We start from the raw sequence: 26,280 nt of genomic DNA, 5'->3' as shown, positions 1-26,280 counted from the left end.
ATTTTTAAAATATCGTGGCAGCAGCCAAAAAATTGATTCGGCATATATTCTCAAGTTGGGTGGACCTTACAGTGAAACAAACCACTGCATACTTCATTTGGCTGAATATCAATTCATTTTCGCGAAAATTGATAACAACTGAATTCCATAAAAATGCAGTTTTCAATTTCAATTTGTGCCATTTTTGATGATTGATTCTGTCAAATATGGGTCAAATATGGATCAAATAGGGGCCTTTGAAGCAATTTTCGCCTCGAAAAAATTATTTTACAATACTTAAAAGAAACAGTGGTTTCCTTTATTTTAAATTAAAACAGATTCATGGGAAAATTGTGAAATGAATTGATATTTTGAACTGAAATGCACATTACTGCTTTTAGAGAGACTGCCTCTCAATGATGTTTAGAACAAGTGAGATGTGCTGAAATGAACGCCTGCTGAGCTATGTTCAAATGCTAGTCTTGTAGTACAAAATTTCATTTCTCTGAATTTCTGATCTGGATGAGTTACAGAGAGTTATCTACTTATGTTAAGTTATATTTGCCATTTTGACCCCAATTTATGTGAAAACCAGGCTGAAGTACTTCAAATCAGTATGTAAAAGTTTTTCGCTTTCTGTCTTAGATACTGGTAGAAAGCTCAGTTGGCTGTTAAGAATTCCTTTTTACTTCCTTTTCTATAAATTTCCTCTATATATCAGAGAAACTTAATTTTTAGAACTCGTAGAAAGGTAGAGAAAAAGTATTTATGAGACTAAAACTTTGCCATAGCTGAGCAAAACGACTTGGTGGTTTCACCCAACCTCGTTCCCAGTGCCTTTTCCCTTACTTGGGGGTGGGATTCATTAAAATTTCCGAAAGTTTTTCAAGAAATACAGTAGCTCTGAGGACATCCTGTGGAACCTCAGAAAGAGCATTCTAAACAAAAGAGGTTTTGATGAGAGCTGATTATTAGTATTTAGACAGAGAAGAGAGAAAGGCATTCTGCCAGGCCTTTATAGATTATGCTACAAGTAAAAGTAGTATATTATTATGCTAATAGCATTGCTTTTTTTGGCGAAATTATGCGTAAATTATGCTCTTTCTTCCAAATTATGCCCCCCTTTTTTTTTTTAAATTATGCTCTTTGAAAAAATTGCAAATAAGTCCAAAAAATACATTTTTAATTAGAGGCCGTTGGTCTACAAGAAAGAAACGCAACAAATCCTCAATGAAATTCTAATAAACATGTGGTTCATGTTAACCCGGACTCAGACCGTTTCAGACGCTGCTTAGTGATTCACCGTTGAAGTAAAAATGCTACTACTTGAACTAAAACTTAAAACATCGAATAAGGTCAGCAAGTGCTTAGGAGTAGAGATGAACAATGATCAAAATGGTGGCATCAAAAATGATCCGATAATTATCAAAATGTGCGAATTATGCTAGCATTGCTACTTAGCAGAAATTATGCCAGTTTGCTGAAATTATGCCAAAAATTATGCTAGCATAATCTATAAAAGCCTAGTAGCAGCTTTTTGGTGTACCCATAAATTCCAAAATTCCCCGTGTCACAGGCTACCTTGAAGGAGGAGTCAAATATATCTCCCAGTCTCTCCTTCACACTTGCTAACTAGGACTGGTAACCAGTCTGTTGCTCAGCGAAGTCGTGATTGAAACATGGTTGTTGTTTGAGTTGGCTGCGGTTGAACTCTACTTTAAAAGGCTAATTTAGTGTTTCTGAGCGGCCAATTTTTGTCAAGGTAAAGCAATTCATGCATTTGTTACTTTTCAGCTTGATTCCTGTAATTACAACCGAGGAAATCGTGAAAACTCGTGGATTAGTGCTTCGGTGAGCACTTCCTGTTTCCTGGAGACGTGTTTGTATTTTCGTATTGTTGCTCTGAGTTGTATACTTTATTTCTCTATATTTTTCAACGTTGATTCCCCAGTTATCTTTCGTTTTAGTGAATTCAATCGGCCATATTCCAGTGCTGGAAAATTATCGGATATTTATCGATTGTCATCAAATTGTTTAATGAGCCTGTCAGGTGACCATTATATTCTAAACATATGCTTAATGCTGTCTGATAATTTTAGCATTTTGGTTTTAAATTCATGATAGCTTTGTTACAGTTGATTTTTTGTAATATCATCGACAATAATTAAAGCATATCCTTACAGGAGATGCTTCCTCATGGCTTCTGCCACTCCATCATATCCTTCTACCAAAGAAACCTCTAATTATGCTCAGCTGTGTCGCCTTCTCGTCGATGTTGGATCATGTGTATTAAGGGAGATCTTTGACAGGATATGTCCACCAGGACACCTTCAGACTGTTCTGACTGATGCTACAAATCATGCAAAATTGCAAACACTGCAAAAGAAAAGAGTCTTGAGTACCTTCCAGTGGGGGAAACTGTATCCTGCTGTGAAATCATCAGTTTCCTCAATAAACTTTGAAAGCTCCCTGCTGATACTTCTTCTGAGGAGCATTTGGGGTCTGACTCTCCCTGCCTCTGGCCGGGATGATCTTCCTCTGGTAACAGACACCACTCTAGCAGCTGACATCACTTGCATCAAGATACTCAGAGACAGAGTTTACAGCCATGTTACCAGTGGTTCAGTTGATGATCCAACCTTCAGTTCCTACTGGAATGACATCAAAGACACCTTTCAGTGTATTGGAGGGACCTGCTATCAGGATACCATCAATGATCTTGAAATTGATTGTATGGATGCCGATCTTGAGGAACATTACCAAGAGCTTTTGAGAGAGTGGCTGAAGGATGAAGACTGCATCAGAGACAAATCACATGAAGATGAAGTGGTAAAAAAGGCCAGAAAGGAAGATGACCCGGAGGATTCCATTGAGATATCTGAACAAAGTTCAGGGAAGGAAGGTTTGTTTGATTTACTTTTGTTGATTTGAAGTCTTTTTAATAATGTTAGATATAGTGGATTGTAAAGTAAAAAGAATTTCTCCCAAAATTTCTGTTGGAAAAGTCACACCAACATGTACATGGAAGTGAATTTTTATGTTTCTTTTCTTGATGATGGGAACTTATATTATTTTGTAAAAAACTCAGAGCTAAGATATAATTTTGTACTGAAGATGATGAATTTGAAGCCTGATTATTTGAGAGAAAGATGATGTTACTCAGCAAATGACACAGGCATGCATACTAGGAGAAAAATAGGAGCACAAGTTCTTTTCTCCATGAGTATGCTGGTGAAATTTGTGTCCTGTTTTATCAGCTAGTGCGGGCAGGTTAGAGGTTATTTCATGGTTGGTGAGCGTGTACGATTTTTATTCACTCATTGTGAATAAAAATCATACAGGCAAACTAACTGTGAAATAACTTATTAATTATGTACATACCGAGATTCATAAGTGAACAGAACTCAGAGATAAACATATCTTTACTTTCTTTCAAAGGAAAGTAACGCACGGTCAAGCCGCCTTTCGGGAGTTGCACTGAAATTGTTTCCTTGTAAAAGACTTCTTTACATCTTTACGTCTAAATTATTAAGCGAAAATGCCGTTAAAAAGCAGAACTAGGTAGAATAAATTAAAACATCCTGAAAATAGTTTATGTCGAAATAGTTCTATGGAAGTTCAAAATTTTGAAATAAAGAAGTGAAAACCCTAGACTTACCTTGGTCCATTTGTCTCATTTCACCTTTTAAAACAAGAAATTCGTGGAACAGATGGACATCATGTTTGGTCTTTTTCTTGGTGTTTTCATTTTCATGTCTGTGTATGAACTCTTCTACTGATGAATCTAGGCTCTGGAAACGGTTAGTCTGATTTGAAGCTATCTTTCTAAAGAAAAATGCACCTTAACTCTTAGAAATCTGCTATTTGTCAGTCAAGAGGAGGGGCAAGCAAGCGACACAGTTTTGTTCACTAGTGAATATAGTGATATAGCCAATCATAGCATCGATGCGTCCTTTTTGACTTGTGAAAAAAAATATGACCAATCAGCCAGCTCTTCTTGCGCGAAGAGACTATTTTAATCTCGGTGCTTTTTGGTGCGTAAATCTTGGTATGAATATAATAAACTGTTTTACGCATGGTCAAGGACTCATTGATACATGTATATTATTGATAACTGGTTTTCTATTGTCTTTCTACATTGTCTTTGATTTCATGTGGATCAGCTAATAACTTGTGATGAATGAATGGAAAAAAATTAAAACTCCATTCTTTGTTTTCAGATACAGTACTAGTGTCAGGGGAGAATAGATCAGCACAGAATAGTAAAGCCAGCCCACCAAAGCTCAGTGTTACACTTCCACTGATGAGTGATCTTCCAGACACCTCTTCTGATTGGAGCAAATATGTGAAACTCCCTGTTGATATTCTGTTATTAACAGTGGAGGACTGTGAGTTCTTAAGCTGCTTTGCCTACCTGAAGGAACCCTTGAAGAGTTACCACAACAGTATTGGCTATGTGTACTTTGGCTGCATGGGTGATGATCAAGGAAAGAAAATGAAAATCGCATTGATGAGGTGCTCCAAAGGTCGTGATGTTCCTGGGGGCTCTTTGTCTGTTTCAAAAGATGCCATCTTACTCTTGAGACCCAAGGCTATTATTTCTGTTGGTGCCTGCAGTGGTTTGAACAGCATAGAGGCCAAGCTAGGAGATGTGGTTGTTTCAGCAAAGCTGATAACAGCTGCACACAAAACTCCTCCCAGCAGAGATATTGGTAACCTGATCAAACATGTTGCTGATGGGTGGAAGGCACCTTTACAAAATGCTGATGAATATAATGCCAAAGTGCACTGTGAGGGAGTGTTTCTGAGTATCTCAAAGGAAAACAAGGACATGATTGGTCAACATCCTGAAGCAATTGCAGTTGAAATGGAAGGTGGAGGTGAGAATTATGTTAATTATGATGATTTATGATTCAAAGATACAGTATTTGCAAATGTAGCAAGTGTTTTTAGAGAGGCTGTGCTAGAATTGTCCCAGCTGGCTCAAGAAACTTTGCAGGAATTGTATATGCAAATTTGATTTTGTTTTAGGCTAGGGTTTGGTAGGAAGATGTGATTGTGACAAATTAATTAATTTACAATTGATTTGCCCCTTCAGGATGTCATGAATTGTCAAAGTTGTGTCTTCTAAAAATGTAGAAAGTATCTTGCTGAATTGTTTGAGGCCTGGGGAGTAGAATCACAGTCCTTATTAACCCTTTAACTCCCCAGACTGACCAAGACAGAATTTCTCCTTCCAATATCAATATGATATTAAGCAGACAAGTAATAAGAATAGAACAAATATCAAGAAAGGGATTATTAGTAGATCCAAAACCCAATTCTCCCAACCAACATCAGAGGATAATTAGATCAAGGGAGTGAAAGAGTTAACTCTAATTGATAACATTTTGTCTCTTGAGAAATGTAAACTGAAAATTAATTTTAGTCTAGGTGTACAAGTTTTCTTGTAAACATTGGTTGCACATGTAGGGACTTACAATAACCTCTTTCTGTGATGTGTATGTTTACCAGAAGCTAGAATGTGAATCTGTGTGAACTTCAATTGAACAATAATTATCACAAGGATGCAAAGAAATAAGCTTATATGGTTAAGAGACAAGTCAGTGTTAAGAGACATTCATGAATGTTTTTTTTTTTCAGGAGTGTTTGCAGCAGCCCATGATTTTAAGACAGAATGGGTGGTAGTCAAGGGCATCAAAGACTTTGCAAATGAAAGGCAGTCTTCAAGTGAGAAATGGAAACAGATTGCTTGTGTGATGGCGGCATCTGTTGTGGCCAACATTTTGAGTGATCCAGTCATATTCCAAGATTGGCCCCACTATATTGCAGGTATTTCTGTTTCAATCTTTTTTATTTTAAGGGATAGATGTGATTTAGATCTAAGTTCCCACAACATAAACTTGTATGGATTGCAATCAGAATAAGTCATTCAGTATCAGTTTACAAAATAGGAAATCAATCAAGTTGCACTAATTTTGATTCCCATCATTAAGTTGAACATGCTTTCTTTAAACCATTACACCCTGATATCGGTATTCATATTCCCCATACTTTTCTCTATACATTTAAATGGGAACTGACTAGGAGAATTCATTTAACCATCAAAGCTTCCTAGTTTGCCAATAATTTCCTCTATTCCCGTCATCTTTATGAATGACTCAGCAGTATTACTGTAATGAAAAAATAGATGCAGGCCACTCAAAGGATTTAAATGGTTACTGTAAGTGTTAGAGAGAAACTATTGGTTACATTGAGGGATGTAACAATGGAGAACAGTTCATTCTGTGAGCGAGGAGAAAACCTGTATTCTGTAGTTAGCTTGGTTTATAGAACACAGCCAAAATATGGAGAACTGACAAAGGCTAATAACATCTACAAAAGAGATTTTATGTGATTTGAAATATATACAGGGCCAATTTGCAACACATCAAATTGTTTTCACGCGTTTTACTCCCCTGATCTCATTAGAAATTCTCCCTACTGTCTGCCATTAATTCTTATGATGTTCCTTTAAATAAATTGTCACGAGATTAATTTTTAATCCCTTATTGATATTTATTTTCGTTTTCATCACTTGTCTGGTTGATACTGTATTGATATTGTAAGAAGAAATTCGGTCTTGGTCACTCATGACATTTTTTAAAGGATTAAACTAATAAAGAAGACTTATTAAGTGATATGTGTACAACTGTATTTTGATGTTGGAACTTTTTGGAATTGGTAGGAAAGTGATGGGTGCCACCTCACATATTTATGTTTTTTTTTTTTTACCTTTTTCTTGGAACCTGAAATTGATATCACGTTGGTTTTAGACTATTTTTAGTGAATGTCTTAAGAACAAATTGGTTTAACATTTATACTCCTATGATTCTGTTAGTAATTATTGTCTTCACTGTCTGCAACATAATTCTTATGATGTTCCTTTGAAAAACTTTGTGTTCGGTCAACCAACAATCCCCTTGTTGATATATTTCTTAATTCTCATTACTTGTCTGTGTGACAGAGTCACTTAGGCTTATTTCCTACTTAAAACATGTTTGTTCTGTTTATTTTATTTTATGGAATTTTAGCGATTTGTCAGTAATGTTAGTAATGTGTTAATTGTGTTAGTAATGTGTTAATTGTATTATTCCTTTAACTGCCGATTTCCCTTATGTAATTCCTGTTTAATTGCCGATTTCCCTTAGGTAATTCCTGTTTAATTAATCGCTCCTAGCCCAAATTTGGTTTTAAGTTATTTTTACCTTTTCCTGTATTTTACTATAAGTTACAACTGTTTGCTCGGTGAGTTCAGTTGATTTGTTGCCTTCCTGAGAGTGTCTTTAAAGCGGATTCTAAGCTATACTAGCTTTTGGTATGTTTCAGTATTTTATTTTTGTTTAAGCCCTAAGCTCAGCATATAGTTGTTTCCATTTGTATTTTTGTAGTGATTTTCGGGTTAGAATTTGCTTAGTTTAGCCACATACTCTTTTTATCTTACTACTGTATCTTATTTATTTACTCTGACCTTTGTCGCACAGCATGTAATTTCTCTGCTATATGAACTACAATTGTTTTCGTTTTAGCAGCTGTAATATTTTGCTTACCTGCTTCCAATTCATTGTTGCTATGATTCCTGTTTTCATTACACTAGTAATTTCATTTTCTCCTTTCATTGTTTTATACTGTATTAGCTCAAGTTGTAATATTAAGCCTAGCTTGTAATCTTTGTTGAATTCATGCTTGGTGTAGCAATCACTATTTTTGATAGTTTCTGTCACACAATTTCCTGTTTTCAAGTACTTTGTTTGTTTCCTTTCTTTACTGAATTATTTCTGTCTGTAGGTTATCTTTTACTGTTAAGTACTTTTTCCTAAGTCATTTTAATCTTGCTACATCATTTGGCTCATTGGAACTCTGTTTTCTTATTTATTGTTCAGTGTCACTCGTTCCCGTTTTTTTCATTGTACCGTTGCATTTATTTGCTGTGTAATAAACTTGTAAATCTTCCCTCGGATCTTTTATTCTTACGTCGACCGTTTTGGCCGTCTTACATTTTGGTGTCAGGAGTGGGATACGAGTTGTTTAAGTAAAGTTTAGCAAAAAGAGAAAAAACGGGAACGAGTAACAACTAGGAATGTCGGCTGAGGAAGAACTCACAGCTTTGAAGCAGAAACTTGAGGCTCTAGAGACGAAGCTCAACCAGCAGACAGCAAGTGGGAGTACCGGTTCTGAATCCCCTCAGCAGATTACCGTCAAAGTCCCCAGAGAACGCAAACTCAGAAGGTTTGCTGGTGGCCGAGAGGATGGTGTCCTGGAGGAATGGATCAGTGATGCTAAGCGTGCTATTGCTGGGCATACCGAACCCGATGCCATCGACTTCCTCTTTTACCATCTGGAAGGGGCAGCCAAAGAGGAGGTGCGTCTCCGCCCAGCCGATGACCGAAATAGCCCAACGGCCATTTTCAAGGTCCTTCGCGATTGTTTTGGCGAAGGCCTGACGGGAACCCAGGCTCTGCGACGATTCTTTGAACGAAAACAACGTGACCGAGAATCAGTGAGAGAATTCTCCCATGCACTGATGGTGCTCTTGGCACGCGTGGAGCGCCTGGACGAGGGAGCTGTAACCGACAAGGACAAACTACTACGGGACCAGTTTCTCGAGAACCTCAGAGACCCCCAGCTCCGAAGGGATATCAAACGTTGGGTACGGGACCATCCTACAAAGACCTTTCAGCAGATACGGGACGAGGTCCAGTGTTGGATGGATGAGGATGGTAGCTCCGAGAAACGTTCTGCAAAGGTTCGTGAGGTCACGGAAGAGCCTACCTGTGAAGAAGCTAGGGCATTGCCCAATCTGCAGAGTGTGGTTAAGGAACTCGTGGCTAGCCAAAAGCTCCTTGCTGAAAATCTGCAAAAGCAACAACAACTCCTGGCCGAACACATAAGCAGTCAGCAGTCAACCCTGGAAAGGCAACAGCGAAGCATTTCCCAGCTGATGTCCCATAGCCGTAACACGTGGCAGCCCGGCTGCTTCGGGTGTGGTAACAGGGAACATTTCCAGAGGGACTGCCCAGGAAATGGGAGACGAAATCAGCGAGGCGGTCGCCTCCCAAACAGAGAAAATAGACAGCAGCCACCGTTAAAAGAGGATACTCCACGGCAGTGAGCCATGCCGTGGAGGGGAACAACAGTGGCTCAGAACCTCTATCTAAACCAGACAGCATGCCAATACACTTGGTCGGAGGTACCCCGACAGTCCAAGCAAAACTTGGTGGTATTGACGTGCTCTGTGTCCTGGACTCAGGCTCCATGGTATCCTTTATCACAGAGGACTTCTACAAAAGAAATCTCAAGTCGACCTGCGGGCGCGTGAGGGAAGATGGCCAGATGCTGACCCTACGGGCTGCCAACGGCCTTGAGATACCGTACCTTGGCTACTTGGAGCTGACGATAGAGGTTGATGGGGTTAAAGTACCCAGATGCGGTGTACTAGTCTTAAAAGACACTCCAGCCACTAAGAATCAGAGAAAAATCGCACCAGGACTCCTCGGAACAAACGTGCTGGCGCAGATACCCCAGTTTGGTGCACTGCTCCGACAACGGCCCAATGCTGAATCAAGGACGTCAGGAAACCCTGTCTCTGGTTTTGTCCGTGTTGCTGGTACATACCCAGTCCTCGTCCCCTCGAATTCAGTGGCCAGTGTAGCTGTCACTGGTCTAGCCTGTGGTCCTAGTGCCCTGGTAGAACCCCTTAACGTACCAGTACCAGGAAATCTTCAGGTGGCCCATACCCTGGTGGATGCCTCCAAGACTTGTTTTCTCATCCAAGTAGCAAACTCTTCCCCGCGAGACGTATGGCTAAAGCCAAGAACACGTCTGGGAACGGTAACAAGTGCCGGAAAGGTAACCAGTGGAGACCAACTGAGGCTCGAAGTTTGGAGTAATGAAGTGTTAGTATCCTGTCCCCCTGGAGCAGAGTTTCGGGGGGCCTCCTCCCCGGAACCGGGTAAACCTATACGCCCCCCTCGTGAACGAGACCTTCCCGCAGAGATTACCTTAAAGGACTTCCCGGGTACTTCAGACGAGAGGCGAGAAGCGTTGCGGATTTTCAGCACCTATGTAGATGTGTTTGCCAGTGATGAAAGCAGCCTAGGCAGGACCCAAGTCATGCAGCATCAAATACCCACATGTGATGACATCCCAGTGAACCAGCGGCACAGGCGCATTCCCCCAAATCAGCTGGCTGAAGTCAAGGAGCACCTACAAGATCTGCTTGACAAAGGCGTTATTAGGCCGAGCCAGAGCAACTATGCCTCACCTGTTGTGCTGGTCCGGAAGAAGAATGGTGCCCTGCGCATGTGCGTGGATTACCGACAGTTGAACGCCAAAGTTAAACGAGATGCTTTCCCTTTGCCTAGGATCGAAGAGTCCCTTGATGTCTTGGGTGGTGCTAGACTGTTCTCTACAATTGACCTGGCCTCTGCCTATAACCAGGTAGAAGTTGCGCCTGAGGACAGACATAAGACAGCTTTCACCACCCCGTTCGGGTTGTTTGAATACAACCGGATGCCTTTTGGACTCGGAGGTGCGCCCGGCACATTCCAGAGAATAATGCAGACCATTTTTCGCGATGAGTTGTTGGAAACCCTGATCGTGTACCTTGACGACATCATAGTCTTCAGTCAAGATATCAGCACCCACCTGCAGCGCTTAGAGATGGTGTTTCAGAAGTTGCGTGAACACGGGCTGAAGATTGAGGCTAAAAAGTGTCAGTTTTTCCGCACCCAGGTGACGTACCTGGGACATGTGGTATCAGCTGACGGGGTGGCCACTGACCCCGTAAAGACAGAGGTAGTTACTAACTGGCCAAAACCAAAGACCCTGAAGGATCTGAGATCATTCCTCGGCTTTGCCTCCTACTACCGCAGATTTGTTCCTCACTTTGCCCAGCTAGCAAGACCTCTACACGAGCTGGTGACCAAACTGTATGAAGGTGGAAGGCACGGTAAACTAAGAGGCAAGTCGGTCGAGTGTGATTGGAACAGAGAGTGCCAGAACGCATTCGAATCTCTGAAGCAAACCTTGACCAGCCCTCCAGTGTTGGCCTACCCGGTGTACACACAACCCTTCATCGTGGAGGTCGATGCATCTAACGAAGGCCTTGGAGCAGTGTTGTCACAGGAGCAGGACGGAAAGGTTAGGCCAATAGCCTACGCTAGCCGTTCCCTAAGGGGAGCAGAGAGGAACATGGAGAACTACTCCTCCAGAAAGCTGGAACTCCTTGCTCTCAAGTGGGCCGTCACAGAAAAGTTCCGTGAGTACTTGACCTCCTCTACCTTCACAGTACTGACCGACAACAACCCACTGACTTACCTGCAGTCAAAGTGCAAGCTGAAGGCTGTTGAACAACGCTGGGTGTCTGAGTTGGCTAACTTTACCTTTACGATCAAGTACCGTGCTGGAAAGCACAACGCAAACGCAGATGCTCTAAGTCGCATCAATCGGGAGAAGCCTGAAGAGTGGTTCGTAGATCAAGTTGAGTCATTGTTGGCATCAACCCTCAGTACTACAGCCTTACCTGAATCTCTTCGAGGGCAACTACTCCAATCGACAGTGTCCCAGCAAGACGACCCCAGTGCAGTAGTTAATCAATTAATAGTGGATCCCCTGCAACGGTACAGTACCAGTCCAGTTCCCTCCTGGAATGTTAAGCAACTAGCAAGGTTGCAGAGTGTCGATGCTGCCATTAAGCGTCTAATCCACTACCGTGCCATTGGTCGGAGGCCTACAGCAAGGGAAAAGAAACTTGAGACCCGTGAAGTAAAGCAACTTCTCAAGCAGTGGGACAAAATAGTATTGAAGAAAGGACTGCTCTATCGCAACAGCTCAGACAGCCATGGCACCAAGCAATTACAGCTCCTTCTTCCCGCTGCTCTCTGTGACGAAGTCCTGAAGGGTGTCCATGATCAGTGTGGCCATTAGGGAGCTGAGCGAACAGAGCAGTTAGTGCGCGAACGCTGTTGGTGGCCTGGACTGCATGGCTACATTAGGAAGTACTTGTCCGAGTGCGAGCGTTGTATTGTTGTTAAAGGGCCCTACCTACCAGTCAAGACCCCAATGACAAGCATCATTGCCTCCAAACCATTGGAAGTACTAGCCATGGATTTCACGCAGCTTGAGCCAGCTTCTGATGGTAGAGAGAACGTTTTAGTTCTCACTGACGTGTTCACGAAGTTTACTGTTGCTGTGCCAACCAGAGATCAGCGAGCTAGCACCGTCGTCAAGACCCTGGTTCGCGATTGGTTCCTCGTCTATGGGGTACCTAAGCGGATTCACTCTGATCAAGGAAGATGCTTCGAAGCAGAGATAGTCCAAGAGTTGTGCCGTACTTATGGAATTAAGAAATCCCGCAGTACTCCATACCACCCCCAAGGAAATGGCCAGTGTGAGCGTTTCAATCGCACACTTCATGACCTATTACGCACCCTGCCACCTGAGAGGAAAAGGAAGTGGCCTGAGCACTTGAAGGAACTGTGTTACGCGTATAATGCAACTCCTCATGCCTCAACAGGATAGTCTCCACACTACCTACTATTCGGTATTGACCCCAGATTACCAATTGATCTCTTGTTGCCAAATGATCACGAACACCAAACAAACAATGGTGAGTGGCTTACTTTACATCAAAACCGACTACGTGAAGCCCATCAACAAACCCAGAACAAGCTCCAAACAGAAGCTTCTTTTCGCAAAAAGCAGTTTGATCGCCACAAGCAAGTCAAGTCAGATACAATCCCAATTGGCGAAAGAGTTCTTACACGTAGCCACCCACAAGGGAGAGCCAAGATCCAAAACAGGTGGAACTCTAAAGTCTACAAAGTTGTTGATCGACGTGACAATGTCTATGAGATTGAACCTACCAATGGCCAAGGCTCTAATAAAATTGTGAACCGTGCTGAGCTTCAAGTTTGCCCCAAGCCTAGGCCACAGCCTACCCAGTTAAACCCCCAGCGGAAACGAGTTCCTGCACCTAGACCCAACCAAGTAACCCCAGATGATTCTTCTGATGAGAATGAAGACATTGAGATTGCTCTTAGTGCCCCTGGTAAATCTGTACCTATACCAGCTGAACCTGACAGACCCCCACTGCGTCGATCTGCGAGGCTTAACAAAGGACGACACAGAAACCCTCATCATCAACCTAAGACTGTAGTGTAGTTTTATTTTTGCACTTGTATGAGGACATGACAAGCAAAAGCAGGGGGAAATGTGACAGAGTCACTTAGGCTTATTTCCTACTTAAAACATGTTTGTTCTGTTTATTTTATTTTATGGAATTTTAGCGATTTGTCAGTAATGTTAGTAATGTGTTAATTCTGTTAGTAATGTGTTAATTGTATTATTCCTTTAACTTCCGATTTCCCTTATGTAATTCCTGTTTAATTGCCGATTTCCCTTAGGTAATTCCTGTTTAATTCATCGCTCCTAGCCCAAATTTGGTTTTAAGTTATTTTTACCTTTTCCTGTATTTTACTATAAGTTACAACTGTTTGCTCGGTGAGTTCAGTTGATTTGTTGCCTTCCTGAGAGTGTCTTTAAAGCGGATTCTAAGCTATACTAGCTTTTGGTATGTTTCAGTATTTTATGTTTGTTTGAGCCCTAAGCTCAGCATATAGTTGTTTCCATTGTATTTGCTTAGTTTAGCCACATACTCTTTTTATCTTACTACTGTATCTTATTTATTTACTCTGACCTTTGTCGCACAGCATGTAATTTCTCTGCTTTATGAACTACAATTGTTTTCGTTTTAGCAGCTGTAATATTTTGCTTACCTGCTTCCAATTCATTGTTGCTATGATTCCTGTGTTTTCATTACACTAGTAATTTCATTTTCTCCTTTCATTGTTTTATACTGTATTAGCTCAAGTTGTATTATTAAGCCTAGCTTGTAATCTTTGTTGAATTCATGCCTGGTTTAGCAATTACTATTTTTGATAGTTTCTGTCACACAATTTCCTGTTTTCAAGTACTTTGTTTGTTTCCTTTCTTTACTGAATTATTTCTGTCTGTAGGTTATCTTTTACTGTTAAGTACTTTTTCCTAAGTCATTTTAATCTTGCTACATCATTTGGCTCATTGGAACTTTGTTTTCTTATCTATTGTTTAGTGTCACTCGTTCCCGTTTTTTTTATTGTACCGTTGCATTTATTTGCTGTGCATTAAACTTGTAAATCTTCCCTCGGATCTTTTGTTCTTACGTCGACCGTTTTGGCCGTCTTACAGAGTGACCTTGCCAAGTTTCCACTGTTGTGGTATCTTAGTTGAAGTTAGAACATGATTAATCAGTGTACTAAGAGGGAAGCAATATAAAACATCCATCGATTCTTTAACTGCTAGTGGAGGGATCCCATCACATCCAGAAGCCTTGTTTGGAGCAAGTTTCCTCATTACTTCGTAAACTTCTGTTGGATTAGTGTTGCTTAGCGACACATTCGGCTTGCTTATTAAGTTACTTGATATGTGCGATAAATCTGCTGGATAGCCATTTTGATTTTGTTCTTTGGTACTTTTAGTACAGCTTGTGAAGAAATTATTTAATGTCTCGGTCACCTCTTGAGGATTCCTGATGATTTTGTCACCCTCCTTTAATGTTATTCCGCTATTGTCTACATTCTTGCGGGAATTAACATAGGGCTTAATAAACCTTTTACATTTTACATCACACTGCAGTAGCCAAAGGCAATCATAGACTGCTAATAATTGGTTGCATTTTGTGTTGTTGCCTACTATATATATTAATTACAAGCAATTTTTTATAGAAGATATGTTTTCATGGCTTCTGCTACTCTGTCAAATTGTTCCACCAAAGAAACCACCAATTATGCTCGGTTATGTCACCTTCTCGTACATATTGGATCTTGTGTTCTGAGGGAGATCTTTGACAGGATATGTCCACCAGCAAACCTTCACATAATTCTTGCTCATCCTCGGAACCATGCAAAATTACAAACGCTTAGAAAGAAGAGAGTCCTGAGTACCTCCCAGTGGCACAAACTGTATCCTCCAATCAAATCTTAATTCAGTCTCCTCAGGGAACTTTGACACATTTGTATTGCTTCTTCTTCTGAGGAATATCTTTGGTCTAACTCTTCCTACTTCAGGCCATGATGTTTTTCCGCCATTGACAGACACCACTCCAGCAGCTGACATCACTCGCATCAAGATCCTCAGAGACAGAGTTTACAGCCATGTTACCAGTGGTTCAGTTGATGATGCAACTTTCAGTTCCTACTGGAACCAGATCAAAGGTACCTTTGTGGATATTGCAAGGCCTCCCTATCAGGAAGCCATCAACGAAATTAAACGGAAGGATATGCATGCCAATCTTGAGGAAGACTACGGAGAGCTTCTAAGAGAGTGGTTGAAGGATGAAGACTGTATTGCAGACAAATTACATGAAGATAAAACAGTAAAAAAGGCCAGGAAGGAAGAGGACATGGAGGATCTTATTAACATTTCAGAGCAAAATTCAGGAATGGAAGGTGTCTGTGTAATTCTTTTGTTGATACCAACTGTTAAACTTACTCTCCAGTGTGAACAGTCTTTGTCATATGACTCATCAAAGGCAAAGTCTACTCTGGAGACCTAACGATTTTTCCCTTTCGATCCAACCCTCACATGTAGATGCTTGAAAGTGACCATCGATATCATCTGCATGAAATTTTTCCTCACAATGTCCCTGAATCAAATATTCAGGTCAGGAGAGGAAAGGAAATGATCACCAACTAAAGAACTCCTGATTGTTAAAGAAATTTTCATCATTAGCACCTTAGGAAATTTAGGGAGAACAGTGTAGAGAATATGCATGCTGATATTAGGGTGACATGGGTTTTAAATTTAAAAGTAAACATGAAATTGTGACATTATGTTAAGCGACTGATAGGTGTTTTCAAATTTGGAAGAGTAACCTAATGTGTTTCAAAACTTGACTGCAAACATTTGAAAAGTTGAATTTTACATGTTAGTGCATTTTTAGTCAAATCTTTTAGTGACTATGTTATTCTTTGGATTCTCAAAGCATGGTAAGAGGTTCAGTTTTTTGTCTTTCCTTTATAATTGGAGTTAAAAATGGTATCATGGTTTTTGGAGCATTAAACTCTTTACTGAAGTAGTAGAATTTTAACTTAACTTTTTATTTACCCTTTAACTCCCGTAAGTGACCAGGAAAGATTTTCTCCTTACAATAGCAATACAATGTCAAGCAGATGAGTGATGAGATTAAAAAAATCTATCAATTAGGAGATTATCAATTGATCCAATCCAAATTCTCCAAACATGTATCATAAGAACTGTATAGCAGACAGTAAGAAGAACTGCTAAGAAGATCTTGGGAGTGAAAAGGTTTGGTCAGATCTGACAATTAGGTTTTCAGTGTTGTTGCTGGAAACATTTGTCATGTTACACGGATATGATTTTAAACAAGTCCTTCACCAACAATGTTTGGATGTGTATTTGCACTTGTGATCAAATTTATTATCAGTATGTACAATGATTTTGTTTAAAACTACATTTTTCTTTTACAGAGACAGAAATTAAGTGTGCTGAAAATGGATCAGCAGAGAAAGTCAAGGTCAGCTCACCAGAGCTCAGTATTGAAATTCCAAAGATGTGTGATCTTCCAGGAACCTCTTCAGCTTGGATCAATGTTGAACTCCCTGTTGATATTCTGTTATTAACAGTGGAGGACTGTGAGTTCTTAAGCTGCTTTGCCTACCTGAAGGAACCCTTTAAGAGGTACCACAACAGTACTGGCCATGTGTACTTTGGGCGCATGGGTGATGATCAAGGAAAGAAAATGAAAATTGCCCTATTGAGGTGCTCTAAAGGTCCTGATGTTCCTTGGGGCTCTTTGTCTGTGTCAAAGATGCCATCTTACTCTTGAGACCCAAAGCTATTATTTCTGTTGGTGCCTGCAGTAGTTTGAACAGCAGACAGGTCAAGTTAGGAGATGTGGTTGTTTCAGCAAAGCTGATAACAGCTGCACACAAAACTCCCCCCAGCAGAGATATTGGTAACCTGATCAGACATGTGGCTGATGGGTGGAAGGCACTTTTACAAAATGTTGATGAATATAATGCCAAAGTACACTGTGATGGAGTGTTTCTGAGTATCTCAGAGGCAAACAAGGACATGATTGGTCAACATCCTGAAGCAATTGCAGTTGAAATGGAAGGTGGAGGTGAGAATCATAATAATTAGAAAAATTGGTGAGCCAAGCTAAGACACAGTATTTGTACTCATAGCAAGTGTTTTAAAAAAGGATGCTTCGGAATCATCCCTGCTGGTCCAAGAATTATATCATGTAGCATACCAACTTTGCTGGAATATTTATAGTGATTTTGTGTTAGACTAAGGTAAGGTAGGAAAAATGTTTTTGCAGGTGAAAGTGACTGAGATGTGTTCTGGATATCCAAATTGAATATGCTCCATCAGGATGTCATGAATGGTCAAAATTTGTCATCATAAAAAATGTAGAAAGTATCTTGTTAAATAGTTTGAAGCTTGAGGAATAGTATGACAGTTCCAGCTGTCAATCCTATAACTTCCATGAGTGACCAAGATAGAATTTCTCCTCACAATATCAATATGATATCAAGCAGACATGTAATGAGAATAGAAAAATATCAATCAATGGATATAAGTTGATCCAAAACCAAATTCTCATTACTAACTTCAAAGGGATTGTATGGCAGGCAGTGAGGAGAATTACTAATGAGATCTTGGAAATGAAAGAGTTAAATTTGATTGATAAAAGTTTGTCTTTTGAGAAATGTAGAAAGTTACTACTAGACAATGTGAAGCCTGAAAATTAGTTTTACAGTCTTAATGAACAACTTATTTTTTTTCATTATGGTTAAAATTATTATTCCTCAGGGTACCAACATCTTTGTGTGATGTGCATGTTTATAACAACAGCTAGAATACAAATTTTTGTGAACTCTAATTAAATAATTATTTTAAGGTAGGATCTAGTTAAGAAACATGAGTGTTCTTCTTTTTTCAGCAGTGTTTGCAGCAGCCCATGATTTTAAGACAGAATGGGTGGTAGTCAAGGGAATCAAAGACTTTGCAAATGAAAGGCAGTCTTCAAGTGAGAAATGGAAACAAATTGCTTGTGTGATGGCGGCATCTGTTGTGGCCAACATTTTGAATTATCCAGTCATATTCCAAGATTGGCCTCACTTTAGTGCAGGTAGAACTTTCTCAGTCTTCTTTTGTTACAGGGTTGACTCTGATTTAGATCTAAGTTACAACAGCATATTCTTGTATGGATCAAAAATCAAAATGAGTTATTCAGTAATAATTCACAAATAAGAAATCAATCAAGTTACCCTAATTTTGATTTCTGATAAGTTTAACATGGTTTCTTTAAGCCTTTACACCCTGACATCTATATTCAATATTCTCTGTACCTTTCTTTGTGTAAGTACTATGGAACTGGCAAGGAGAATTAGTTGAACATTCTTAAAGCTTCCTAGTTTGGCGATCATTTCCTCGTCATCTTTATGAATGACTCAGCAGTAGCGCTGTAAAGAGAATTTAGTTGCTGATCACTCCTAAGATTTAAATGTTGAAGTGTTTGGGAGAAACTTGAGTGTTCCATAGTAAGCTTGGTTTATACAACACAGCCAAAATATGGAAAACTCAGAATAATGACCTGTTCCAAAGTGATTTGAAGTGATTTTGAGATATGTTTCTGGGCCAATTTGCAACACATCAAATTGTTTTAAACTAAAAAATAAGAGTTATCCAGTACTGCACATGTAACTGTATTTTGATGTTGGAACTTTTTGAAATGCAAAGGAAAATGATGTTTACTTCTGTTTTTTTACCTTCTCTTGGAACCTGAATTTGACATCACATTAGTTTGAGATGAATGATCCAGATTTGAGATGAATATGTTATGAAAAATTGCGTTAAACTCACGGCATTCTTTTTTTCGTTGATTGAATAATTTAGGTACCAATGAGTTACCCCCTCAAGGTAAGTCCGACATGTTTGGATGAGTGAAATAGTTTGTGTAGTTACGTGGCTGATTGTGATGTTTTTTGCTCACTGCATACAGTGGTTACATGTATGTAAGGATTTGTGCATCAAAGAATGCATCAGAAGTTTAGAGCTTTTCCATTGAACAGACTTCATTTCATCACATTTTGCTTCTTTGAAAGGTTTGCACAAACTAATAACTTTTTACCACCTACTTTCCTTGGGTGTTAATTGTGACCTTTAGTTGTTAGTTGTGGATTTCCTTCCATAACTTATCAACCTGACATGTGGTAACAGGTATGCAGTGAGGACTGAGCACTATTTATTTCCTTCTTCTATAACTTATCAACCTGACAGGTGGTAACAAGTATGCAGTGAGGACTGAGCACTATTTATTTCCTTCTTCTATAACTTATCAACCTGACATGTGGTAACAGGTATGCAGTGAGGACTGAGCACTATTTATTTCCTTCTTCTATAACTTATCAACCTGACATGTGGTAACAGGTATGCAGTGAGGACTGAGCACTATTTATTTCCTTCTTCTATAACTTATCAACCTGGCAAGTGGTAACGAGTATGCAGTGAGGACTGTGCACTATTTATTTCCTTCTTCTATAACTCATCAACCTGACATGTGGTAACAGGTATGCAGTGATGACTGAGCACTATTTATTTCCTTCTTCTATAACTCATCAACCTGACATGTGGTAACAGGTATGCAGTGATGACTGAGCACTATTTATTTCCTTCTTCTATAACTTATCAACCTGACATGTGGTAACGAGTATGCAGTGAGGACTGAGCACTATTTATTTCCCAGGAGGAAGAAAAAAATGCTAAAGTTTTCTGAGATACAACAAAAGCCGCATAGTAGAAGCTAAAATTTGTAAATCTGTTCTGCAAAAATTACCCACTCAAGGTAAGTCTGTTTTGATGCGTGACATATTTTTTGAAGTTACTTGTAGCGTTGATGTTTTTGGTCACTGCATACAGTGGTTATGTAATGATTTGTGCACCATAAAATGCATGGGACTTTAAGAATTTTTCCTTCCTGCGTTCTCGGACTGAAATTTTGGAGAAAGAAAAGATCGTTGGATTTTATGAGATACCGTAAAAACCTGCATATGAAAATCTAAAATTTAAAAGCCTGTTAGGCTAAAATTTCCCAGTTAAGTTCCCTTCGCATAAGAACCACTCCAAGCTAAAATTTTCAATACAAGCTCTAGTGATATAGCTTGCAACACCTGTCGGCAGTAAGAGGCGAATCGTTTGTAAGTGGGCAAGATGGGCCCATCTTGCCTGCTCGGGACTGCCCGCTTTGATCCCGTGCAAGAAAAAAAAAGGTGCTTGGAGCGGACTTACAAAGTTCGTGACTTTGATGTAATGTCACCGATGGAAACAGTCTAAACAAAAACATAAACGACCCATGGAGGTTTATTGTGGTACAAACATAGTTGGCTTTCTAGCCTTTCTAGCGGGATCTTTTTGCTCTAGAATATATTCTCTATTGACCAAGCTTGTTCAGGCAAGATGGCTTGTAATTAGTCTCGTCCTTTTTTTGCGTTTTTACGGACCTCGACTTCGTCTCTGTCCGTATTTGGATGGGATAATTCTAAAATTATCACCACTAATCGCCACCACCACCAGCGCCTTTGTTTGGAAGCTTTGCATATCAACTCCGTCTACGCTCCCTTAGATCGTGATGATGGTGGCTTGTTACCTGACGCCTATCTGACGCATCTCGTCAGAAGAAAGGGCAACTAATTAGGGAGCATGTATAGAGAGACCTCTTGTAGCAACGAATAGATCATTAGACAGGAGTGTCGAAACCTTGGGTCTATCAACTTCCCCGGTCACATTCATTCAGTAGTATTAAACTTTGTCCTATTGTCCACCCGGTTGCCTTTTGAACTTTAATATAAGCCTCATTTATTTTTAGAATAGAGAGTTTTTCAGTTTAATTATATTACTGTACATTACAGGGGATACAAATAGGGAAACGAAAGCCAGCCAGAACAGTGACAGTGTTTTAAGATCAGAATACTGCACTGTCAACGTTTGTTAATATATAAGGCATAAAAAAAAAAAACAAAGAAAAAGAAAATAATAGGAGTCATGGGTTCGAATCCCGTACAGGCCTGAATTTTTTCCACGCCTTATTTTCACTACTGCTTAAGTAGTGTTCATTTTGCGAAGGTCGCTCTCATACTCATTTCTTTAACCGCAGTTCACATATATGATTTCCATATATTCTCTCAAACGTTGACTCATCACCTCACGGGCTTATTACGAACCATCACAATTACCAGCTCCCAGTTGCCATGTAACCTCAGTTGGTAGAGCACTGAACCGGTATCGCAGAGGTCATTGGTTTGAGTCCCGTACAGGCCTGAATTTTTCTATTACTGCTTAAGTAGTGTTCGTTACTTCGAGGATTGCTCTCGTATTGTACTGTCAATGCATCTATACTTGTGCAACATATCCAACTGTGTGTATAAGTTAACAATGTCAAGTAGGGCACTTTAAGGCTGGTATACAGTGCAGTGTCACACCCACACCCATCAACAGAAGTTTCTTTTCTTTCAAACAAAAATTAAGAACCTGATTTAGAACCAATGTGGTCCAACTTCAGACTAAACACCATTTATATAAAAACCTGCAGAGCCAAACCTGAAAAAACGTAGGTTTTTATGTGCGGGTTTTTACTCCACTTATGACGTGTGAACAGGCATTGAATGGAGAATCACCAATGCCTGTGACAAAAAATGATAACTGTAATAATAATATGATTCCCGTGAATAATTATGATAAACAGTGAACTTGTAAGCGGCTATTTTAACTCAAAGAATGATGGCAAATTGGGAAGATCTCGTAGGCAGATCCAGGACATTTCCAAGAGGGAAGTCAAGACTTTGATTCAGAAAATGAAAAAACTCTTATTTGTACTCTTAAGCCTAGTAATGTGAGAAATATATCTACTGAACTACTTTTCTTCGGGTTCAGATTGTTTATCAAGTATTTTTCTTTTTTATCTTTCAGCCGTACGTGCCTACACTGCAGCTTTGAAAACTTCCATTATAGGCCAAACAGAGTTCCAACCCAAACTGCTGGCCTCTCGCACGATTTCCAACTTGCAAACGGATCAAATATTTACTAATCTTCTCATACAACATGGAAGAAAACCCCTCATTGGGAATGACCAGAAATATTCAAGAAGTAAAAAGCTCAAGTCCTACGGAAAACTCAGCGGTACTCCAGTCAAGCACTGCGCTGAAATATTTCTTGGCATGAGTGATGATCAGAAGGATTCAACTTCTATTCTTGTCGTTGGAAAAGCAGGGATTGGGAAATCTCTGTTTTGCCAAAAGTTGATTCGCGATTGGGCCAACAACGAATTATGCCAAGCAAGAGAAAACATCAAAATCCCAAATTTTAATTTTGCGCATTTGCTTACTTTCCGTCAATTGAATTTGCTTGAAAGTAACTGTGTGACTTTAAGAGAATTGTTAACCCGTTCTTCGCTTGTAGATCACCATTCTTACATTGATGAACACATATTTGAGTACTTTGTAAATCATTCCGGTGAAGTTTTGATTATCCTTGACGGCTATGACGAGAGTTCAGAGCAAAACTACATCGCTGGAAGCCCGGAAGAACAGTATCCAAATGGCGGTTGTTGTCAAATGCCCGTGGCCGCATTATGTTCATCATCAAAGGAAAAATCTTGAAAGGGGCTATCGTTTTGATTACTTTACGGCCTGATACATCGGACAAGTTAGGAAGAATCCGTCTTAGACGGTACGTTGATATTGTGGGATTTTCGTCAGCACAGGTCAAAGAGTACATTGAAATGTACTTCGAGAAAGACGAAACGATGAAGACCGCTGTACTTGAACATGTTAGAAAAAATGAGCACCTTGTCAGTTTTGCACTTATTCCTATGCTCTGTTGTCTGTTGTGCTTCGAGATGGAGTATACTCTAACCGAATCAGGAAATACTGATGACCTTCCTGTCTCAATAACCGACATTTACACAAAAGTTATTGATATTTTTTAACTTAAGCACTGCGCCGCGTCAGAATACAGGCGGAAAGAAATTCCTGAACAATTCAAGCCTCCTCCGGTAATCAAGAACACATTAGAGAAATTATCAAAACTAGCGGCTAAACTGCTGCTTAAAAAAAAGCTAACTTTCGATGAAAGGGAGATAAAAGACGGTTTTAAATTGGAAGAAGTCAACAAACTGAAAGGTAGCGGTCTTCTTTACTGTGGTGAGCCTTTCAGAACTGGTTCGATTACAACCACGAAACATTTCAGCTTCACACATCTCACTGTCCAAGAATTCCTGGCCGCACGCTGGTTTGTAAAGGAAAAGCGTATTCCAGTCAAGAAAGGCTCTGAAATGGTTTTCCAGTTCATGGCTGGCATTTTGTCAAGTGAGAGAAACGAGGAACTGATGGAAAAATTAATGGATTCACTCGACATGCGTCGCTTTCTTCAAATGAGGTGTCGGAGTGAGTATCAAGACAAAGAATTCGCTAAAACGTTCATCAGGAATCATCCCCAAGAGTTCAGTGATTCAAATGGCGTCATGCGTCTTTATGATTTATCAGATGCACACTGCATTGCACTATCATTTGTGTTGGACATTATTGGTGAGCTAACTAAAGAGGAAGCTAAAGAGGCACAACAAAAGTTTTCTGTTAAGCCCATCGCAGTCCAGGAGTTAGTACCTTAGAAACCACGGTTAACACTGTCTGGAATACAACGAGTCTGTAACTTATTAATCAATGAACACTGTCCTGTGTCTGAACTGACATTAGAAAATAGCTACTTGACAAAAAAATATGTTGGTGTTATTAAAGGACTAGAAGTAAGAAAGCTAACCAAGCTAATGCTGGAGAAAAATAGGATCACTCATACCAGTTTTGCCAGTCTCTGTGAAGCTTTACAGCACCCAAGCTGTAAGCTAACTACACTACGTCTGTTAAACAATACCACTGAAACCGGTATTGCCCGTTAATGTAGAGCTATAAAGTATCGTCTACAGCATCCAAGCTGTAAGCTAACCACGCCAAATCTGAAGCGTTCTACGATCACTGATACCGGTGTTGCAAGCCTAGGTGAAGCTTTACAGCATCCAAGCTGTAAGCTGACCACACTAGATCTGGGAAGTAATAGGATCAGTGATCCCGGTGTTGCCAGTCTATGCTAAGCTTTACAGCATCCAAGCTGTAAGCTCACCGCACTAAATCTGAGGAGTAATGAGATCACTGATACCGGTGTTGCCAGTCTATGTGAAGCTTTACAGCATCCAAGCTGTAAGCTAACCACACTAGATCTGAGTGGCAATGAGATCACTGATACCGGTGTTGCCAGTTTATGTGAAGCTTTACAGCATCGAAGCTGTAAGCTAACCACACTAGATCTGAGTGGTAATGAGATCACTGATACCGGTGTTGCCAGTTTATGTGAAGCTTTACAGCATCCAAGCTGTAAGCTAACCACACTAATTCTGAATAATAATGATAGTACTAGTGAGTCAAGTAAAAAATTTCTTAGAGCCATATTAGAGAAAAACAGACCAGCTTTTTCATCTGATTTAAGAACATAGTTATGTGAAGCACTTTCTGTAAAAGTAGGTAGAAGCATCAAACTCTTCAACGCTGCTTACAAGATATTTAGCCAATTGGTTTTGTATTAATATTAAGCTAACTATTGATATAGAGAAAGTTACGAAATTGTTGGAAACAAAATATTTTGAGTCATTAGTGATCATTGTATAACTTTATGATAAAAGACTGTCGTGAAAGCAGCTTGAAGCCTGAAAATGTCAATAGTTTCTTTGGACATGATAGTTTACTACTATAGGTACCCAAAATAATTATTTTCAAGTTTTGGTCTTTTTTCTGGGTCAACGAGAGCTACCAAGTACTTGAAGTATTATAGATCAATGTGAGTAAGATAAAACGCTCGTTGTAAATAGAACCGCGTTGAGTAAAGATTTTGTTGAAACATTACTCGCTCAGAACATATTGCTTCCTATACCTGTTGTTTGTGGGTGTAATTGCCTGAAACCTTTTACTCTTAAGATCTGATTGTAAATTCTCCCCTCTAGTTGCTACACATTTCCTTGTTAATTAGTTATGAGAATCTGGTGTTGTATTCGTATCCTTGGGTTTCACCCACGTGACCAATACCTTAGCAACGGTTACTATCCGCCATCTTGGTGTCCCTCGAGCGTAAACAAACCGTATCTAACGAAGAGTTCATGTGAGAAAGAAGGGATTGTTTTATGCATTGTTGTTGGCTGTTCGAGCAAAAGTGGAAAGCATAAAGACTAAGGATTTTTTCGTATAATAATTTAATAATTTTAATATTTCTATAGCGAAAAATTAATTAGCTATATGATCTAATGCGCTATACCTAAGATCATTACAAATCAAGGGGAAGAACAGGAGGAACTAGAAGTTGTTGTATGGTTCGAGGCTTGCGGGTGTTGTAGATCCTCGATTTTTTGGTCGAGCTTTTCTTTGAGCTTCTTAGCCGATGAGAAATCGATGTCTTTAGCCCTCGCATACGGCACTTCATTGACATATGTCGGCAAAATCCATGAGCATTTTACCTGAGTGCAAGCAAGCTTGGGGTGTCATGAAAACTCACACCCCGAAAACTCAGACCTCAGACCCCAAAACTCAGACCCCTCGAAAATTCAAGAGATAAACTCGACTCATGATCACTCCTGGTAATGCCGCGTGTATTTTGACCTTTTGGGTCTTGATCCAACTGAAGTAGCAAAACTGAACAAGGCCGCAAGTTGCACGTTTCGCAAAATCGTCCGATGGTTGAGTATTAAAACATTTTAGAGTGACACAAGACTTCATTTAGCTTAGATATCCTCCATTTTTCCAGTTAATTTTGAGCTTTTCATTCACAGTTAACTGGATCAAATGCGCTCGCTCCAGCACCAAAGTATTAAAATGTGGCGTGATTTTGACGAGCCCAAAGGGACGTTTGTTTACTTTTTAGTACTTCGTCGCACAGATCCTTGTTGTCACTCTGTTAAAATTCTTAAATATTTCGCAATAATAATGGATACAAACAGAGACTCGGCCCACCAGTCCCAAAACGAAGAAAATTTTGCGACCCTTTGGCTAGAGTTCTTAAATGAGGCAGAAAGAGAAAAACAACGGGAAAGAAGACTCGGCATCAGCGCCGTCACGATTCGCTTCACTGAAGAATCACTCTTGATATTGTTGTCCGTCT

The 26,280-nt window shown here is 39.7% G+C and overlaps 3 protein-coding genes and 1 pseudogene across 4 annotated transcripts in view; all 4 read left to right on the top strand.

Moving 5' to 3' along the window:
• LOC148726432 (elongation factor G, mitochondrial-like) overlaps window positions 1-26,280 on the top strand; it is an 89,518-nt gene that overhangs the window by 12,392 nt on the left and 50,846 nt on the right. The window lies entirely within an intron of this gene.
• LOC148726435 (uncharacterized) lies at window positions 1,742-17,053 on the top strand. The gene is made up of 6 exons (XM_088727351.1): window positions 1,742-1,830; window positions 2,163-2,881; window positions 4,200-4,859; window positions 5,623-5,811; window positions 15,126-15,506; window positions 16,548-17,053. The coding sequence occupies exons 1-6, from the start codon at window positions 1,754-1,756 to the stop codon at window positions 16,904-16,906; spliced, it is 2,385 nt and encodes a 794-aa protein (XP_088583477.1). The 5' UTR covers window positions 1,742-1,753; the 3' UTR covers window positions 16,907-17,053.
• Window positions 6,968-9,130, top strand: LOC148726436 (uncharacterized). Its single transcript, XM_088727405.1, has one exon. It carries the CDS (start codon window positions 8,099-8,101, stop codon window positions 9,128-9,130), a length of 1,032 nt encoding a protein of 343 aa, XP_088583531.1. The 5' UTR covers window positions 6,968-8,098.
• On the top strand, window positions 17,155-25,034 carry LOC111346638 (NACHT, LRR and PYD domains-containing protein 12-like; annotated as a pseudogene). The gene is made up of 4 exons (XR_015989176.1): window positions 17,155-17,203; window positions 18,032-18,217; window positions 18,985-19,008; window positions 21,982-25,034. The product of XR_015989176.1 is annotated as an NACHT, LRR and PYD domains-containing protein 12-like (transcript).

This window comes from Stylophora pistillata, chromosome 7 (genome assembly GCF_964205215.1).
Source record: "Stylophora pistillata chromosome 7, jaStyPist1.2, whole genome shotgun sequence".
In the NCBI taxonomy this organism is placed as follows: domain Eukaryota; kingdom Metazoa; phylum Cnidaria; class Anthozoa; order Scleractinia; family Pocilloporidae; genus Stylophora; species Stylophora pistillata.
The sequence above is the reverse complement of the archived record's forward strand: the minus strand, read 5'-3'. Positions and strand labels throughout refer to the sequence as shown.

Bases quoted from the DNA above. Each gene is read 5' to 3' on its own strand.
- LOC148726436 (XM_088727405.1), top strand. From the start codon at position 8,099: ATGTCGGCTGAGGAAGAACTCACAGCTTTGAAGCAGAAACTTGAGGCT.
- LOC148726435 (XM_088727351.1), top strand. From the start codon at position 1,754: ATGCATTTGTTACTTTTCAGCTTGATTCCTGTAATTACAACCGAGGAA. The intron at 1,831-2,162 runs GTGAGCACTTCC...ATATCCTTACAG, and splicing joins ACTCGTGGATTAGTGCTTCG to GAGATGCTTCCTCATGGCTT. The intron at 5,812-15,125 runs GTATTTCTGTTT...TTCCTACTTCAG, and splicing joins TTGGCCCCACTATATTGCAG to GCCATGATGTTTTTCCGCCA.